At 47.1% G+C, this 20,501-nt stretch overlaps 1 protein-coding gene across 4 annotated transcripts in view; it reads left to right on the top strand.

Annotated features, from left to right (window-relative positions):
- Nucleotides 1-20,501, top strand: part of Spock1 (SPARC (osteonectin), cwcv and kazal like domains proteoglycan 1) — a 528,793-nt gene that overhangs the window by 204,068 nt on the left and 304,224 nt on the right. For 2 of the 4 annotated variants that reach the window (XM_031359712.1, XM_031359710.1), the window contains exon 3: nucleotides 18,663-18,671. The exons of the other annotated variants lie outside the window; for them this stretch is intronic. In XM_031359712.1, the coding sequence (XP_031215572.1) occupies nucleotides 18,663-18,671 (9 nt within the window). The remainder of the gene's footprint in view (nucleotides 1-18,662; nucleotides 18,672-20,501) is intronic. 4 annotated transcript variants of the gene reach the window in all.

Here is a 20,501-nt window from a genome sequence, read left to right as displayed (position 1 = left end):
ATTTATGTCTTTCTTAAAGTCCTGTATCATCATCATGAGAAGAGATTTTATATCTGAATCTTGCTTTTCCGGTGTGATGGTGTGTCTAGGACTTGTTATGGTGGGAGAATTGGGTTCTGATGATGCCAAGTAACCTTGGTTTGTGTTGTTTATTTTCTTATGCTTGCCCCCCGCCATCTGGTTATCTCTCGTGCTACCTGCCCTTGCTAAATCTGACTGGAGCCTGTCCTTCCTGTGATCCTGGTTGTGTCAGAACTCCTCAGAGTCAAGCTGTCCTGTGATTCTGGGATCCTGTGACCCTGGGCTTGTTAGAGCACCTGCGAGTGCAGCAGCTTCCTCTAGGTGTTGTGGGACTGGCTGTGGAGCCTGTGCCCAAGGTCTACTCAGGACACCAGCCCAGAGATACTGGAAGCACATTCCATGTTTTAAAGAAGCACCTGTGGGAACACGCTTTGTTTGAGCATTGCAAATTGCTCTCTGGCTTTAACTGGCACATTTCCTGTGGGGGAACTTGTGGTCTTTTGCCCCAAGTTTTGGTTCTTTGTGAAGAGCCTTTTTACATCTTAGCCCCTGGCTTGTTCAGGGTTGTCTCTTTCCTTTTAACAGATACTCCAGTCAGACCACAGAGAGCATGCCTTGTATTTTGAAGGCAAGGGACAGACAGTTCAGCCAAACTTCGTCTTCATCCTATCTCCTCTGAGATGGTAATGTAATGAGTGGGCCTTGTTAAGAAGAGAAGTGACAGGTTGGTGTGAACACAGCCAGATGCTAAAGAGCATTCCTGGCTTGAGACCCTTTGGCATGGATTAAGTTGCATGGACTTTGCAAACTTTAGGGAGCTGAGTGAGAAAGAGATGCTCTCTGACACTGGGGTCACACACTCAGTAAAATATAGTCTAGATCCATGTGGAGTCCTGTTGGAGGCTTCAGAATAGAACTTCTCTTCGGGAGAAGGTGAGTCCCTGTGTTTTCCAGTGTGGCTCCAGTCAGTCAAAGCACACTGCGAGCCTTGTGCTCTGAAGAGCTCAGTACTCAACAAGAAACTGGGAAGATCCTTGTTCTCCAATTCCGCATCCCAGAAGTAAGTAGGTGGCCTTGACTATGTCCTTGGTGTCCAGGAAGACACTCCATCTTATCTTCCTGGGGTAGAGGAGGACATAGGAGTTTGGGTACAGCTCAACAGTTACAAACAAGCTGGGCTAGAATTGTTCACAGAAGTTCATCAGTGTCCTTTGAAAGGCAGCTTGGTGTCCAGGCATGACAGCAAGTTCCTGAGGCCTCAGTAATCTTGGAGAAGCCTGTGGTTAGTGTCTGTGGCCTCTAAACCCTTTCTCAGGCAAAGATACGGCTAGGAGATACCGGATACGGCTAGGAGAAACTGGACTCTGCGGCTTTACGTTGTGGGACATTTACATCAAGCTCCCAGGAGAGCCAGAATCAACTCTTTCCAAGGTTTTCTGAGTCCCTTGGCTACCTGGCTTGTGGCGTGCAGAGAGTGACAGGTATGTCATTGCCTGTCCCTTTAAGGTGTCAGCAGTACCGTGCTGGGTAGCTTTGGCAACTTGACCCCAACTAGAGTTGCCTGAGAAGAGTCAACCTTGATTGAGGAGTTGGCCTGTGGGTATCAGCATGGGACATCTTTTGGATTCGTGATTAGTGGGGCAGGGCCCAGCCTCCTGTGGGTGGTGTCACCCCCAGGTAGGTAGTTGTGGGTTGTATAAAAAGGCTGAACAAGTCAGGAAGCAGCATTGACTCCATGTGCTGTTTCAGTTCCAGCCTCCAGGTTCCTGCTTCTTCCCTCCATCGGGATGGACTGTTGGCTGGAAGTGTAACTGGAGCAAAGCCTTCCCTCTTCCACTTGGTTCAGGCCGTTGTCTTACCACAACAGTGAGGCAAGCTAGTGAGGCACCGTGCGGTCAGCCCCGTTTTACCGGGATTCATTTGGGGGAGTTGTGACCATGGCGGAGAATCAAGAGGAGCTGAGAGGCTTGAACTCCCTTCTGCTGGGCGAGACTCCATGAGTACTTGCAGCTGAGTCCCTCTTGGATTGTTACAGTTCAGTCCTTGGTTGTGACTTGCTGGTGACCCTTCGAGAGCCTTCCTTCGTTCTTTATTCAGAGTATTCCATCTTTCCATGATCCATTCTGAGTATGGATCACATTGTCAATCAGTTATCCCTTCAGTTTTACCTTGAAGACAGTATTTTCTCAGTTTTACGCCTGTGGCTTCCACCCACCCATTGCTTTTCTCCCCGTGTAGGCACCGCCTCAAGCATAAACAGCTGTTTTCTTGGGTAATTGTCTACACTGCTGTTTGAGCATTTTTGCAGTCGTGAAGGGCTCTGGGGATGATTGCCCCGCCTGAACCAGCCATCCGTAGACGCAAACACAATGGCAGCGTGAAGATGGGCTGTCTGAGAGTTCAGAGCGTAGTAATTGCAGTGTGCAATTTGCTCGCTCTCTCCTCACCAGTGTCTGTCTGGGGACAATCACAGGAACTTCCAGGGGCTTCTGAGGAGAAAAAAAAAAAAAACCTCATCTCATCTTTGTGTTGGAGATGAGAACAAGAACAAGAAAATAAAAGTGGTCTTTTTTGTTTGTTGGTTTGTGAACTAAGTCCCGACAGTTTAACTCAGTCTTTACTGCCACGGTCCATGGAGGTGATGTTTTCTGGTGGGGCAAGATAGGAGAGGGACAGCCTTTGTGAAGACTAAGGACTCTTCTTGGCACTGTCACAGGACCGTGGCCCATGATGGCAACTGCTTCAGTTTCTCTCTAATAGGTTAAGAACAGGATGTCTGAGCCGCAGAGAGGACTAGGGATAGACAATCAGTTAGGAGACAGGATCCTGTCTGGAAGGAAGCCTTGGGGACAGAAACTCTTCATGTTTGGGAGAGGAGCTCAGACTGTGCAGAAGCTCACAAGAACCCTAAAATTCTGTCACACTGAGGGTCCTTTCTGGTTCAAGGGCAGCACCCATAGAATAGAATTCAGGATAGGAGAGGGGCATTTCTCGTGTTTTGGCTGCCTTTTATGACTGCATACTTACGGACACCAGGCATCACTAAGTGTTGGCTGGAACGTGTGTAGCTCTTGCTTTACCGTGTCTGCTCCTTCCCTCCTTATCCAGGTTTAATGATGTCAGTTTGTACACATGCATGTGAGGCAGCCAGCCGTCTGAAAGCTCAAAGCAGAATTCCTCTCCGTGATAGACTGAAGCCGGATGCCTGTCTCTGGTTTCTTCCACCTTGCCCCCTGTGCACTCTGTCATTATGCATATTCTGGCTCCGTCCTGGCCCTCATCACCCAGCAAGGCTTCTGGTGAGGCTGCTTCCTCTTCTGCCTTCCTGAGAGGAACACTACTGCAGTTACCATGGTGCCTTAGTGAGAAACAAAAGGAGTTGTCTCAGGGTTTCCCTTGCTGAGAAGAGACACCGTGACCAAGACAACTCTTATAAGGACGACATTTCATTGGGGCTGGCATACAGGTCCAGAGTTTCAGTCCAACATCATCAAGGTGGGAAGTGTGGTATGATCTAGGCAGGAACAGGGCTGGAGGAGCTGAGAGTTCTACATACTGAGCTGAAGGCAAACAGGGAGAAGACTGGCTTCCAGGCAGCTAGGATGAGGGTCTCCAAGCCCACCCCCACAGTGACACACTTCCTGCAACAAGGCTATAACTACTGCAACAAGGTCACACCTCCTATTAGTGCCACTCCCTGGGCCCAGCATTTTCAAACCACCACATTCCATTCTCTGGCCCCTATAGGCTTTTTTAAACCCAGGAGTCTGTGGGAGCTATACCTAGCCATAGCATAATATAAAATATACTTAGTTCAACTTCAAAAGTCCCAGTAGTGTATAACAGTCTCAACAATGTTACTAGTCCAATGTTCAAAATCCCTTCTGAGATTCATGTAGTCTCCTAACTAGAATCCCTCATAAAATAAAAATGCAGATCACATACTTCCAATATATCATTGCACAGGATATACATTATCATTCCAAAATGTCACAGTGAGGAAATGCTGGACCAAAGCGAGACAGAAAACCAGCTGGGCAAACTCCAAACTCTGTGTCTCCATGTCTGATGCCTACTCCTTTCAGCTTTGATGACTGCAACAAACTTCTTTCTCCTGGGCTGGTCCCATTCCCTTTTAGCAGCGTTCCTCAGCAGGTGTCCCGTGGCTCTGGCATCTCTAACATCTTGGGGGTATCGGGATCCACATATGATTTTCTGGGCTCCTCCAAAGGGTTTGGGTCACTTCTCTAGCTCTGCCCTCTGTAGCACTCTAGGCTCTGGTTAATTCCAGCCTACTGCTGCTGCTGTTCTTGGTGGTCATCTCATGGTGCTGGCATCTCCAATATACTTGAGTCTTCTGCTGCAACTAGGCTTCACAAATAGCCTCTCATAGAGTCCCTTCATGATGCCAAGCCTCAAATCCTTTGCATGACCCCTCAGTCCTGAGCCAAAAACTGCAACTGATGCTATACCTTCACCAATGGCCTTCCATGGCCTCTCATAGTGCCAAGCCTCAGCTTCTCTTCATGATCCCTTCATGCCTTCAAAACCAGTACCACCTAGGTGGTTCTTATACGTTACCAAGTCCAGGTATTACCATGAGGCACAACCTTGGCTGCCTCTGGAACACAGCCTCTTTGTGCTCTCAGGAAACACTTCCCAGAAGATTTCACCTCAGTGATGCTGGTCTCTTCTTAATCACTGCTAATTTCTTAGCCCCAGCTAACCAGCATCAGTTGTCCCAGTAGTCCCTTCTATTCTTGATTCTAAAGCCAGAGCCATGTGTCTGTTGCTGCTGAGTTCTGCTGCTTGCTGGTGCTGAAACATGGCCCCTTGTTCTGTTGCAAATGGCTTCTTTGTTCTATTACATTATCTCTAGCTTTCTGTTTTACAACTCCTTCGCTGCCTAAGCTTGGCTGTCCTGAAACTTGCTCTGTAGGTTGACCTTGAATTCAGAGATCTGTATGATTTTTTCTCCTGAATGCTGGGATTAAAGGTGTGGTCCACCAGGCCTGAACCTAAGCTTTTCTATACTTGGAACTTGCTCTGTACCAGGCTAGCCTTGAACTCAGAGTTCTGCTTTCCTCTGTCTCCTGGGATTAAGAGAATGTACCACCATCCCTGGGTCTAGGCTTTTCATGGCCACTCTTCCTCAAGATCCAGATCAAAAGCCTGTGTCTGGATTATAGATCATCCCATATTAAAAGTCCAAATGAAAACAATAACCAAGCAATAACACGTAACATAACACAACTATTCCTTGTTCAACTGAAAACACAAACCATAAGCTTGACTGCGTAGAATCCTGCCCTGAGGTCACCACGCTCTTAATCTGTCATCTCCTTGAACATAGGACTCAGCTCCATTCTACTTCTTGGCATCCCTTTATCCTTTGAACCATATGTTTTATACTTTTCCTTTTGAGGCTTACTACATTTGATTAAAATGCTCTTCATGAGAGGGAACCAGAGGACAAAGCTTATTTCTGGGCTTTTCTGAGATTTCCTTTGTCAGTACAATTAATATAAATCTCTTTACCTTAGCTTCAGGCAGGCTCTTCAGACACATGCAAAAAGTAGCGTAGCCACATTCTTCACCAAAACATCATAAGAATGATCTCCAGAGTTCAAGACACCCTCAGCACCCATGTCATCCCTCTCCCTACTAGGATGGCCCGTTACGTCCCACTTGAAGCATTCCAGGGATTTCCAAATCCAAAATCCACATTCGTCCAAACAAAAACACGGTCAGGCCTATCACAGCAACACCCTAGTCCCTGGTACCAACTTCTGTCTTAGTTAGGGTTCCATTGCTGTGAAGAGACACCGTGACCAAGGCAACTCTTATAAGGGACAACATTTAATTGGGGTTGACTTACAGGTTCAGAGTTCAGTCCATTATCATCATGGCAGGAAGTATGGCAGTGTTCAGGAACAGTACTGGAGAAGTACGGAAGAGTTCTACTTCTTGATCTGAAAGCAGGCATAAAAAGACTGTCTTCCAGGTAGCTAAGAGGAGGATCTCAAAGCCCGCCCCTACAGTGACACCTAACATAGCCACACCTACTCCAACAAGGCCACACCTCCTAATAGTGCCACTCCTTGGACCAAGCATATTAAAACAAGAGGGGACTATCCAGGTAGATGAAACTTGATCCTTATGCTTGGTGACTGTATGACAGCTGGTGGTAATCTGGCCCTCACTATTTTCCTAGCCTACTGTACTGGCTGGTTTTGTGTGTCAACTTGACACAGGCTGGAGTTATCACAGAGAAGGGAGTTTCAGCTGGGAAAGTGCCTCCATGAGACCCAGCTGTGGGGCATTTTCTCAATTAGTGATCAAGGGGGGAGGGCCCCTTGTGGGTGGTGCCATCCCTGGGCTGGAAGTCTTGGGTTCTATAAGAGAGCAGTCTGAGCAGGCCAGGGGAAGCAAGCCAGTAAAGAGCATCCCTCCATGGCCTCTGCATCAGCTCCTGCTTCCTGACCTGCTTGAGTTCCAGTCCTTACTTCCTTGGTGATAAACAGCAATGTGGAAGTAAGCTCAATAAACCCTTTCCTCCCCAACTTGCTTCTTGGTCATGATGTTTGTGCAGGAATAGAAACCCTGACTAAAACACCTACCCTCTTAGATGATAGGCAGTCTGTCTAACCTCATCATGGACCAAAATGTAAAGTCTGTCACTGGGGCAATATAGAGATTTTTAAAGCGAGTTCCTTATATTATAATCTAAATGTGCTTTTAGTTGAGCAAAGAGTTACCAGGTTTAGAATGCTCAAATCCAGCTGACACCTATGGGTTAAATGGTTTTCATGTTATTAAGGCACATGGTGGGGATGGGGTAGAGCTGTTAAAAGAAGAACATGAGACAGTTGGTATACAACCCACAAACTTAAAACAATTGCTCCCTGGCCCTTACAGAGACATTTGAATAGCCCTACCTTGCAAGGGCAGAGCATGTTTTCTATGATGATCAGATGGACATGGGGTGCTGGTACCTGGCATATAACTTTGCCCAGGGCTCTTACTTGCCTAGACATCTCAGGGTAAGGGCCTCCGTCACTGAGATCAGCCACCAAGACCTGTGCGAGCCTAACATGGACCTTGGTCCCGAGTGGAAGGCCTGACTCTCCTGCCATTTTCTACCTGTCAGGGTGAAGCTCTCAGAGGCCGACTCCAGTTTTTCCCATGCTTCCCAGTCCTTCTCGATATCCCAATAAATAATCATGTTTAAGTAGAGTACTGGTGGCACATTTTTTTTCTGAAGGTCTTTAAACTGGCTATTTATTTTCTTGGAGAAATATAACCCAAAATGGCTCGGTAATGAATTGCCGCTGTTGTTACGGGACTGGAAGATTTATGCTCCCAGGTAGACGTTAGCCAGTTAAGTAGAAGAACGTCGGCCCCGATGAGCCCAGAAGGTCAGTGCGGCTGTGTCCTGTGTGTGCTCACGGCTCACTTAATGTGTTCACCAGTCATGCCATCTAGGCATAACTATTCCATGAGAATGTAGGGACTGCCAGGAGGCAAACCATAATAAATTTACATTTGCACCTGATATTGGTGAAGCATGTCGGGGCGCTTCTAGCCCATGCTCGCTCTGTTGCCAGTGGTCTGCTTGTGTGCTGCCCAGGGCAGAGCTAAGGAAGCTGCTGAATGAAGCACACTCTCAAACCAAGGGCACATCAGGCTGCAGACTGATGGACCAGTCAGTCACCCTTCCCGTGTGATGGAACCTGCTGCCAATCTAATCAGGGACACTCCTCTGTGCCCCTTTCCCTCAGTGCCAGCTCTACCTCAGGAGGCACACAGAGACCTTGTGTGACCTTAGGGCTGGCATGGGTCTCATGCTCTCAGCCCATGGCTACCTCCCGTCCCAAGTCACAGAGTTGGCTGCGTCTCTGAATATTCCCTCCCTTCCCCAGAGAGAAGGCAGGTGTTCATTATCCTAGTTGGATGGTGTACTGCATGCGTGTGGAATCCTGAGGATGGGTGTCCCCTGATGCACTCCTCAGCAAACAGCCTCAGAATTGCTAACTGCACCCATGTTTTCTCCCCTTGGGAGGCCCCCAGCCCCGAGGCCCTTCCCTCTCGCTGGCTTTCTCTGGGTGTCACCCTGATGCAGAGCCAACCCTGGCATCCTGTTACCTTCCATTCCTCCCCAGTACTTTCGGACAGTTCCCCCTCACTCCTTCTCTAGGCTCCGCAGCCTCAGTTCTGGAGGCTCAGGTTCCCAGCTTCATTGAGACTCTTCTCTTTCCTTCCACACTCTTGCTTCCTCTGGAACAGGATCAGCTTGGGTTCTTCCCACAGCTATTCAGAGTCACTGCTGGCTGCTTGAATCAGAGTTGGGTCCAACACAACTCACCCTTCAGAAGTTTACAGCCTAGAACTTGGGGAGGCTCCAGGGACCTGGATTGGATGCCAAGAACCTAGCCCTTAAGTCCTTCCTTGGAGTTTTCTAGGCTCTTCTCTAAATACGCCCACATCTGCAGACTGTAGGCAGGTTCTGGAATCTTCTAGAAGGTCCACACCTATCCAAGCCTAAAAACATACAAATGTACAAGAGGCTCTGGTAGAGAGCTCCAGGGATCAGGAATCCTTCTTAGAAGGAACCAGGTTTCAGTGTGGTAGTGCTTACTTCATTCCTTTGGTGACTGGTCTGGTGGTCCACACTGCTAAGAAAATCTGACCGTTCCTTAGCATCCAGATGGGATGCCCCACCCCTTCCCAGGCAGGGGCAAGAGAAGACAGCAGTCTACACTGTCCTGGGAGCCTCTGAGGGCTGAAGAGCACTATATGACTTAGAACCTGGCAGCTCTTCCCCCAATATAAAGGCATTGCCTCCTTCCCCCTGAATGCGGTCCCACTGATAGCAGGAGCTCAGGGCCACCAGGAGCTAAGCTAATGTAGATGTTCCCCGCCAGAATGCCTGAAGACGGTTGGATGGACTGGACTGGCAGCCAACAGTTAATCCAAAAATCTCTCACAGGCACACACGCCCAGCTCGAATCATGCCTGCTAAGCTGAGTAAAGTGATTACCTAAGCGGCACCTTATTTACACTCTCTCTCAGAGCTTAGGTTGCTGCCTTTCTGAAGCAGCCATCCCAGATTTGGGTTCTCAGAAATCTCCTCCGTAGCATCATGAAAGCATCCATCCAGAGGAAGCCAGCAGTGTGTTTTTAAAGCTCCGTTATCAGCTTAGAGCAGAGGATAAACAGGGATCAATGAAAACATAGCCACCATACATATATACATATATATCACATATATATGCATATATATACATATACACATTATATATATACATATACATATACATGCATCCTACATGTTGGGCACCTGACATAGCCATCTCTGATGAGGCTTCCTGGCACCCTGAAGGTGTTGGCACCACAGCCCTCATTACCCAGATGAAGAAACTGAGCATGTTTGGTAAAATCATGCAGAAATGGCAGAAGTTGCCACTTAAAAAAAAAAAAAAGCTGCCATTGGTACTTACGTATTTTAGGTTTCTGACTGGGAAGCAAAACCATTGCTTTCAGTCTCTAGCTGGGCTAAGAGCTGAGTTTTGTTAAAAAAAAACAAAAACAAAAACAAAAAACAAAAAACAAGAACCAAACCAAAACAGAAAACCAGAGGGGGTGGGGGAGGGGAACCCGCCTTTGGAGGCTTTGCTGAGCAATGGGAAAATAAGCCGTGTATTGCTGCCAAATAATTCTAGCAGGCATCTCTGACAAGGTGCCTCTGGTTCTAGCTGTGGTTGGTGTGTCCTGCTGCTAATGTGGATGAGGTACCAGGCCCCGAATGCCTTATTAAATAGAGCTCACAAGCCAGGGTTTGCTGCAGATCTGTCACTATGTCACAAGTAAATGTACGTTTGCTGGTATAAGCCCTGAGTCTTTCTCTCTCGTGGTTTTGGAAGGGGTCAAGGGTTGTGTTCTGGGAGAAGAGCTGTTGGGTCAGCCCTGATGTTTTTCATATCTTCCATTTCTCAACGAGAAATGCCTGGATAAAAGGATTAGGTGAATAAATGGAACATTCTGTCTCCGGAGAAGCAGGCACAAGGAAGGCCAGCGGTGCCTTGGGTTGTCTTGGGATGTCTTTAGATTTGTCTCTGGCTTGGTCCAGGGGCCGGCCTCTTCATTCTTGCTTCCAAGGCTGTGTGTGTGTGCATTTGTCACAGAGTCAGGCAGTAGCACACAGGGGTCTTGGATGCAGCCTTGAGTGAAGTGTGGATCTGGGCGGACATAGTTTCTCTTTCCTGGGTCTGGAGATTCCCTTGAGTGTGATCTGAGGGATCACCTGCTTCTCTTCTGCTCATTCTGAAGACTTTAAATTAATTAAACGAGCAGATAACATCCAGGTTCATTTTGTAAAAATTAAAGAGTGATCTTCAAGAGCAGGGACAGGAAAGGGGCTGAGTTCTCCCAAACACTGAGAGCCACTGTCGCCCTTATGCATTTTCTCCAGACGTCGAGAATACTTCTTTCTTCTCACCACAGCCTGTGGACACATTTATCTCCAGGATGCTTGAGAGCCTGGGGACCTGTTGAACGGACTAGAAGTGGTCCACAGGCTCAGGCACGAGCTAGCAGAGCCAACAAGCTAGCAAGACAACATAACATGGGCACTGAGCACTGTGAGGGTGTGTTGAAGGAGGAGGTGACATAGATAGTTATAGATAGATTGGCTCTTGTTCTCTGCTTTCTCCCTCCATTTCCTTCTTGCCAGAGAGGGTAACATGCTGAATGATTTGCTCTTGAGAGTTTGTCCGTTCAGGAGTTTATATCTTCCTAGCTCTGGCCATCATGTAAACAGACCAGCTGCTTTCTTTCTTCCTTCCTTCCTTCCTTCCTTCCTTCCTTCCTTCCTTCCTTCCTTCCTTCCTTCCTTCCTTTCTTTCTTTCTTTCTTTCTTTCTTTCTTTCTTTCTTTTTTTCTGAGACAGGGTTTCTCTGTGTAGCTCTGGCTGCCCTGGAACTCGCTCTGTAGACCAGGCTGGCCTCGAACTCAGAAATCTGTTTGCCTCTGCCTCCCAAGTGCTGGGATTAAAGGCGTGCGCCACCACCACCCGGCGCGTTGTTTCTTTAAGGCTCATGAGTTATTTAATAAGAAAGGGACTTGAAGGGTCTCAGATATAATTACTATTTGTGTTCATGCTAGTGCCTTAAAATATGAATGCAAAACTGGAGATCTAAGCAACAGCAGTGTATTGCTCTGGTCCAGTTTAAACCCTTCTGGTACTATCCGGCCCTTGGCAGTCTGTGAAAAAAATAAATGCTACGACTCTATTTACACTGAACTTTTAGGTATGTTTGGTTTTTTTATTTGACGTACTTAGACTCTGAGACAACAGAGACTTGGACTGTCAGTTTTTGAATATAAATAAAAAGAGCATAAAATGATTCCGTGGCTTTTGCGGACTGAGTGCCCCTCCTCAAGAGAGCCATATCCTTGCTGGGGCTAACAAGCACATAAATGACCCCATGTGACCATTTTAACCTGGGGTCTTTGAATTTAAACGATGGAGGCCTCAGAACCCAGGCTGGACACCCTTCCTTAGCCCCGGCCTCTTCACACACAGTGGCATCTTCCAAAGGCTGCGGACAAGAAGGCACAAACTGTTGTGCTTGTCTGGGGCTTGGAAGTGGTACCTTCAGGGTCTTGGTTTCCACAGCATGGTAATAATGTGGGCCCTCCCTCTCGGGGAGCTGCCCTTTGGAGGGAAAGATGCGTCACTGTTTAATGAATGGAGGTGCAGCTGGCTGGCATTGGCCAGCTAGTTGGCTCTAATCATATTTCATAATGACTCACACGTGTTCTTAACAGGTGGCATGGGGACTCTTGCTGTCAGGCCAGAAAGGTTGGAGTCTGGGCTTGCTCTCACCCCAGGGTGGCAGGGATGGGTCCGTGTACTTTATAGGCACAGAGTCTGTGCTCTGCTTTGGATCGGAAACGGCTGGTGGGAGCGTTCGTCCTGTGTATTGTTCTTCACCAGTAGCTGCAGTAGCTACAGAGCTTTCTTGGGCAGGGTCAGGCTGCTGGTGTAGAGGATACTGAGCAGAACTGGCTGGAACCTTCTGCTGTTACTGTCTTCAGGAGCTGGAGACACTGGCTTTTTTCTGACTCTCCTGAGCTGAGGGCATTCCTGGCTAAGAGTATAAACATGGACTTGGGCTGGCTCCACACTATGTGAAAGCCACCTCTGTCCCTGTATACATGGCATCTGGAATCTCCTTTGACCTTCAAGATCCAGCTGGTTGTCTTCCTCCATGGGAACTGCCCTGCTTCCCTGATGTGTGTTTGAGTGTGTGTGTGTGTGTGTGTGTGTGTGTGAGAGAGAGAGAGAGAGAGAGAGAGAGAGAGAGAGACAGAGAGAGGCAGAGACAGAGAGAGACAGAGAGAGAGACAGAATAATCAGTAGCCCCCTCCCCTCAGTTCCTGTAGCTGTTTTTCTTTAATGTCTACATTTGTTAGATAATCTATTCCTTCATTTCTGGTTCTCTCTCCTCTTGATGCATCATAGGCTTCATAAAGCTATGGATTAGCTATTCTTCACATCGGTTTTCTGGCCCAAAGTCAGGGCAGGCATACAGCATGATCATCATGCATTTAGGATGAATTTTTCACAGGTCCCTGGGCTCTTACTGGGCTCCCTAGACTTCCCAGCACACAGAGGGCTGGGCATGCTTAGAGGATTGCAGTGGAATGGGCTCCTCCCCTGGGGTCTCCTCAGTGTCTGCTGGTTAAATCCAGCACGACCAGCCACAGCAATCCAGCTCGCGGAAGTAGAATTGCTAGATATTGATGGACTAGGCTGGTGTGTGGATACTGGAACTCCCCTCCTGCTAGGAAAATCATGCACATTGTTTCTTTGCTGTGGTAACAGTTCTCTTAGGGCTCTCTGGGCTCCACTTCCATTTTCTGTAGGGGGCCAGAGAAGAACACTCTTAGCTGTGGCATCAAGGTGCATGGCCCCTGATCCTATCCTTAAGTTCTGTCTATCAGCTGGTTTCTCTGGAAGTTCCAGGCATGAAGGGTTGTGCTGCATCCCTGCGACCTTGCACTGGACTTTTTGGTGACAGGTTTCTGTGATCCAGGCTTCGCTGGTGGCTGTGAATAGTAGTTAATCCTGTCAATAATAGTTAATCAGTTTCAGTAGGCTCTCCCCCTCATGCGGTGAGCCCTGCTTTATTGCTGGGGTACATACCCTCTTCATGGAAACTTGTTGGTGGTTGTGGAGGTAAAGTTTGGTTCAGGAATGTGAGGCCATTTTTGGCAGGCTTGTTTCCTCTGGCCACCCCACAATGGAGATAATGTCACTTGCAGATATTACAGCGTCACAGGAAAACTCTCAGATCCTGGCTTTGACACAGCCCGGAATGGACAAAAGGCCTCGATGGATCTGTTTGTTGATTTGGCTAAGTCAGTGCTCCAGAGATGAGGCCTCCTCGGGACACAGTGTCACTGGCAGAGTAGCTGTAGGGAGGAGGTTAGTTTAGGAACACAGGGGCTGGGCATGCTTTATTGCTACCCTGCTTAGCTTGTCTGTGGAAGCGGCGGGGCCAGCCGAGACCGGAGGGAGTGGGTTTCCAGACTTGTGCCAGAGTGTCACAGCTCTTGGTCAGCATTTTGATGTGTGTGCTGCATGCACTATTTTGAGTGGGGCTCCTCGAAAGACTGATGGCAGTCAGGTGCCAGTCACAGGCTCACAGGTGCAGGACATTTCCGTGTACCTTGCCCTGGCTTACTCTTGAAGTTCCTTTTTTTGGTCCCAGAGGCCATCCTTATGTTCAGGGAGGCTAAACTTGGGTAGGCGTGGTTTAGGAAGTGGCGGGTTGTTGACTCCCTTCCTGGGGCCTGATTAATGAGTTGTGTTGTTCTCCAGTCTCTAGAAGAGCCAGTGAGACTCACTTATATTTCTGTTTTCCTCCTTTCCTGGGTGGGAAGCCTCCGGCCTGTGTGCTTGTCTCCCATCCCTTCCTGTCCGCACAGAGCAAGAACAGGCACACCCATGCCTCTCTGGAGTGTCTCCAGTGTCCTCAGTCCTTACTAACCTTCTCCTTACATGGTGCCACTGAAGGAGGCTGTGTTGTGGTGAGAGCATGACCTTTAAGTCACGTGAGCACTGAGTTCAAATCCCATCTCTCCTTCTCGCTAGCTATGCGGCCTAGGTAGTGATACCCTCCCTCCAAACTGCAGTCTTCTCACCTGCGAAGTAGGGCTGCTTACTGTACCTGTCTCAGATCCTTATTGTAATGCTCAAATGAAACAGCATCTGGCCAGGTCTGCGCTATGACCACTCAAACATGGTAGCTGTCTTAGTTAGGGTTTTCCTGCTGTGAAGAGACACCATGACCAAGGCAACTCTTATAAGGACAACATTTCATTGGGGCTGGCTTACAGGTTCAGAGCTTGGGTCTATTATCATCAAGGTGGGAGCATGGCAGCATCCAGGCAGGCATGGTGCAGGAGGAGCTGAGAGTTCTATATTTTATCTGACGGCTGCTAGAAGAATGGCTTCCAGGCAGCTAGGATGAGGGTCTTAAAGCCCACACCCACAGTGACACACCTACTCTAACAAGGCCACATCTTTTCTTTTTTTGAGATTTATTTATTTATTATATGTAAGTACACTGTAGCTGTCTCCAGACAGCCCAGAATCAGATCTCACTATGGATGGTTGTGAGCCACCATGTGGTTGCTGGGATTTGAACTCAGGACCTTTGGAAGAGGAGTCAGTGCTCTTAACGGCTGAGCCATCTCTCCAGCCCCCAAGGCCATACCTTCTAATTGTGCCACTCCCTGGGCTGAGCACATACAAACCACCACAGTGGCTATCCCTAGCATCATCACAATCATTGTTAGTCTCAGATTTAAATTTCACTTAACCTTTGTGATGTACACTTCATCACTTCATTTTATTCCAAGTCTCAACTCTTAGACCAATAGTTAGACTTCTCTGCTGCCATGATAAAAACAGCCATGACCAAAACAATTCAAGGAAGAAAAGATTTATTTATTTTGGTTATGGTTCCAGAAAGGAGAGAATCTGTCAAGGTGGGGAGCAGGAAGGTGGATGACAGCATTTCATCCACACACAAGGAGAGATGATGGAGATGAGATGAGGGTACAGATGGTAGAGAGGTAGGTAGGGAGGGAGGGAGGTAGATAGACAGACAGACAGATGATAGATAGATAGGCAGATGACAGATAGATAGATAGATAGACAGACAGACAGATGATAGATGATAAACAGCTAATGTGGTTGATAAATAGATGATAGACAGTTGATAGATAGACAGATGATAGGTAGATATAGATGATAAATGGTAGATATAGATATATAGTGGGTAATAGATAGATATAGTCAGATATATATGATAGAGATAGAAAGATAGGCTTGTGATAGAAAGATACTATATAGATAAAGCTAGACAGATGCTAGATAATAGACAGATGCCAGATAATAGATAGGCAGATAATAGGTAATGGATAGACAGATATTTATATATATATGTATTTGTATACATATATATAAATATTTACAGATGATAGATAAAGATAGATATGACAGAAAGAATATATAGATAAGCAGATACTAGATAATACACAGATAATAGAAAGATAAATGATATAGACAGATGGTAGATAATAGGCAAATGATAGATTAGATAGATGATAGATGATAGATAGATAGACAGACAGACAGACAGACAGACAGACAGACAGACAGACAGATAGATAGATAGATGAATGAATGAAACAGGAGGCAGGAAGTGAGGCCAGGCTATAAACCCCCAAAGTTCCCCTCCCCGCTGCTGCTGCCCCAGTGACATACTTCTTCCTATAAGGCTGTACTTCCTAAAGGGTCCGTACTCTTCTCAGATGACATTACCAAGTAAAGATCAAGTGATCAAACATATGGAGGACTATCTCATTTAACACACACCAGATTTCAGTGTACCACAGGTTGTAAAGTCTGTGTGATCCTGGGATGATTTGGGGGTACTAACTGTGAGGTAAGGACGATACTCAAGGCACCCTAGTATGCATACCTTGACCTGTCCCTCCAAGTTCTCTCCATGTCATCGCCCTCAGGAAGTGGCTCTGTCAATGTGGAGAGTTGATGCAGAAGAGGGAACTGTGCAAGAAAGTAAGGAGGACTTGGTTGCTAATGCTGAGCAAAGGAAGCGAAGCCAGAGAATATTTTCCTCCCAGTATCTGGGATTTAACCCATGGCCTCATGCGTGATGGGCAAACACTCTACCATGGAACCCCCTCCGCTGCAGCCTGGGTTCTTTCCTGAAGAAATGAGTGGTCATAGGTTCCATATAGCCAACTGAGAGTACCTCAGGAGCTATGCTGGGGGTGGGAGGCCCTAGGAGCTGGAGCAGAGGGGCCTCTAGTGTTCTGTCTATAGTGGGTCTGATTGTCTCTTGTTCACTTGTCACTGAGTGAATGAGTGTATGGCTTACCGTCTTTATGCCATAGAGGACTGAAAATGAGAATCCCCTAGGGTGCTCTTTAAACATCCCATGCTGTATGTCATCATGATGGACACCATACTCCAGGCCCCACTATTCATCCTCTCCAGGGGAGGCCTGGAACAGGAAAGAGTCCTGTGGCTCACCCAGTACTTAGTGAAGCACAGAGTTTCTCAGGAAACTAACATAACCCCCAGAGAGAGGACCAGCGGGGAGGAGGGATAACATGATGGCCTCTAGCTAGATCCCTTTTCTTCCTTTCTTTCTTTTTTTGAAATTACTTCTAATTCATATGTGTGAACATTGACATGCATAAATGCATGTGCAGTTTGCATGTACACCAGCAGAGGCCAGAAGAGAGCACTGGATTCTCCTGGAACTGGAGTTCCAGACTACAAGTTGTCACGCAGGAGCTGGGAACCGAACCTGAGTCCTCCTCCATGCAACAGGTGCTCCTAAGTGCCAAGCCATCTCTGCAGGGCGAGGTGTCTTGTTCTTAAATGGAAGCATGTCACAGAGGCCTGAGAGTCGGAGTTGGGGGGGACACTATAAGAAAGATGGGGGACATAGTTTGTCATGTGAGCTCTCTGAGGAAGGAAGTTAGGTGTGTCAGTAGCAGGGACAATTTCAGGGACCCTCCAACTGTTCTCTTTATGCAAATCACTGACTTACATAGAAATCTTGCCCATTCAAGCTCCGTCTCTTTGTTAGGATACAGTTACTCATAGTTGAAACTTTGTTACCTTAGCATTTAATTACTTTATCTAGTGTCATAGTATTGTCTCATTCTGCTAGACAGACTCTCTTTAGATGAGGGCCACTGATCCTGAGAGTGGAGTGTGTGGTCTTTAGAAGCGAACATCCAACTCAAGTATCCAAGTCACGCCGAATTATTTTCTTCGTGCCGGTGACTGCTTGAAGATAGTTGGTAATTATTTTCTGTTACAATTGGTCTTCCTTCACTCGTGTCCCATTGGTAAAACTCAAACGTACAGAAATGACATCTTAGAAATTTGAAGCAAACCACTTCCACAGAACCTATTGATCAGCTCTGTGCTCTGGGGCGTCCTGCAGACATAGCGCTCTAGAAGTGGGCTGAGAGCGGGGTGTCTATCACTTGTTAGTTCAGGATGTCAGCCACGTCAGGGATTGGATCGTTGTAGGGCGCCAAGAGCTTCCTGTGAGGTAGGCACCAGTGATCTTGTTTTATGTCTCGGGAAACAAACTCAGAGAAGCCTAGTGTGTCAAGCAAGGCCACTCAACTGTTGAGTGCTGGGGCAGGAATCCAAACCAGTGCCTGCTTGACAACCCACCCTCACTCCTGCTGTCTTCTGGCCCATGGTACTGATCTTCTCTTCTCTGTGGATATTGACGAGACTGCTCAGGCAACCTGGCAGCTTTGCTAATGAAGACAAGGGTTTGGGTGGTTTGGGTCTTGGTTCGATCTGCGTGTGTATGAAGAATCCTTTCCGCTTCACTGTAACAAGAGGAATCCAAGAACATATGTAGAATGATGTTTGGGGAGGGAACCACAGACTCCCCTTTTCTATTGTGGCAAACAGCACCTTGCTGCCTGGATGTCTTAAAGGAGCTCACCGAGGCAGTTACAAGTCTACTTGTCAGGACAGCAGGGTGGCAGAGCGGGGTAGGGGAGGAAGACCAATCCTGCTCATATCCCCATGATCATAGATCCACGACTGCCCTATGTTTGAGGTCCCCTGCAGCTCTTCTGGAGCTTCAGGGCAAATAATGCTTTTGCAGAAATACAGAAGTGTTGGTCTTTGATGTTGTCTTGGGATTTTTATTGATCGGGCTGCTGTTGCAGGCAATGAATCATTTGACATTTCCGCATAAGGGAATATAGGATCTGAATATCTGGGTTTCATCAGAGTTTTGCTAGCTTTCCTGCAGTATGCACAGGTAATGAGACATCCCTGCTCCCCAGTCATTACCCTCTTACCGAAGTCCCTTCCCATGGGCTCCGTGGGTGACAGACCTTAGCAAAGGAGTGACGGTAGGTGGCTTAAAATAACTGGCTGTGACCTTTGTCATGTTTCGAAATTCTAATGCATTTATTAAAAATGTGTATATTCCTTCTTGTTGTTGATATGATTCTTTTATTTTTTTTCCCATTCATTATGCTTTCGTACTCAGGAAGTTGAGGTAGGTCTTGCCTTTTCAAACATATGTAGACATAGTAGCCATCAAAATAGTTGCCAGATAAAAATGGAAATTGTATCTCAGATCTTTAATCTCCATGGTAAATATTTGCTTTAAATTCAGCCAACCAGGAATATACACGTTTGTTTCTCATGGGTATGTGTGAGGGATGTAATTTATCAAATGTATATAAGCAGCCCATTGACTGCATTATCTCTGCTCATTAGTTACTCTGCAAGTATGATTGTCGGTTATTATCTGTATTTTACTGGTGGGTTATTTATTGAAAGAGCTGAAAAACCTGCATTGTTATTTTCTAAATCATTCTGTCTAAAGCCTGCAGGACTTTACACCAAATGTCAGACCAATTTATCAAAGAATAGCTCTATTCAGGGTGAAAGCGATTTAGAGCATGTGTACAAACATTCCCCCACCTGTGCTTACACACACCAGCAACAGTTATGGGAATTTCTCAGGGGCTGCAGCGCTCTTCAAGCTAGATTAGCTCTCTTATATTTGAAACAATTCAGCAAGAATTTATCATGGGCTGCTGAGTGATCCCTCAGGGAATATGCAGGTAAGACTGTCTCTATTCAGAAGTCACCTAGGCTCAGGTGTGTGTGTGTGTGTGTGTGTGTGTGTGTGTGTGTGTGTGTGTTTATGTTTGTGTTTGTAGGGGGGATGAGATCATGCATACACCTTGAAGTACACTATAGCACACAGCTCCCATACCTGGTCAACCAAAGTCCCAATGAGTGATGTTTAAGATGGTCCAATTCACTGCTCAATCTGGACTGGGTGATTGGTTGACCGTTTCATTCAGGGTTGCCTCTGGAGTTATCCTCAAGTGATGGGTGAGGCAGGCTTAGCAGAGAATACATCAACAACTAGCTTGTTGCTGGTTCAGAGATATGAAGGGCCATAGCTCCGGGGTGAGGTCGACGCATGGGAGGCTATGTCCCTTTCCTAACAGACGAACTGCTTTGTACTATAGAGTAAGTTGACCAGCAAGCATTTCCACTGTACAAAAGTTAAAAATCACAGGAAGGTGTCCTAATCTATAGCAGGTACCCTTATAGAAGCCTGGAATGGAACTTCTATGAGCCATTTTAGGGAACCCCCCCCAATAGCCCACCCTTCCCACTCCTCTGGAGCCAGTCAAACAGAATGAAGGTGAAGTGAGGTCTTTGGAAAATTTGTTTCCAGTCCTTTCCAGGTCTTTTCATGGGTTTTTGCTTGGCAGACTCAGCCTCCATCTGGGAAGTCACTATACAGAACTGCTGCTTCCCCACAGCAAAGAGACACGCTTCTCTCTGTTGAGTGACAGTGGCCCCACAGAAGACCCTGGAGGATTTTTTTTTTCTGCTCTCTGTAGCTTGCTTCTTTGCTCATGGCTTTCTTGTTCACCCCTGGTCAGGGCAAATGAAGCCCTCGTCTATTTCCCAGGCTGGTAATTTGTATTGTCTCAGGTAATCTTCAGATGGATCTGCAGGGTTCAAACAGTTTAGCTAAAATATGTATGCGGGAGAAACGATCTGTTTCATGTGCACTCGGTAGCTTTGATCCGTGGCATCTGAAACTGTTGTGTGCCATAAATTACGCCCCCGTCTTTCCATTCGGCAGCCACTGTGCTTGAGTTTCTGACTTGGCATGTGCTTGACCCTGCCCCTTGCTTTTCTCCAGGTTGGCTTTCACAGCCCTGGTAGCAGATATGGGAAGCTCCCTGGGGAGATTCAGGCTAAACTGTGTCAGCCATTTGGGGCCGTGACACAAGGGAAGAGCAGCCATGTTCAATTACGCTATTGGACAGGTCTGTTCATGGTGAGGAGTCTT

The sequence above is a fragment of the Mastomys coucha genome, unplaced genomic scaffold, assembly GCF_008632895.1.
Source record: "Mastomys coucha isolate ucsf_1 unplaced genomic scaffold, UCSF_Mcou_1 pScaffold7, whole genome shotgun sequence".
Taxonomy (NCBI): domain Eukaryota; kingdom Metazoa; phylum Chordata; class Mammalia; order Rodentia; family Muridae; genus Mastomys; species Mastomys coucha.
This window is presented reverse-complemented; position numbering and strand designations above follow the sequence as displayed.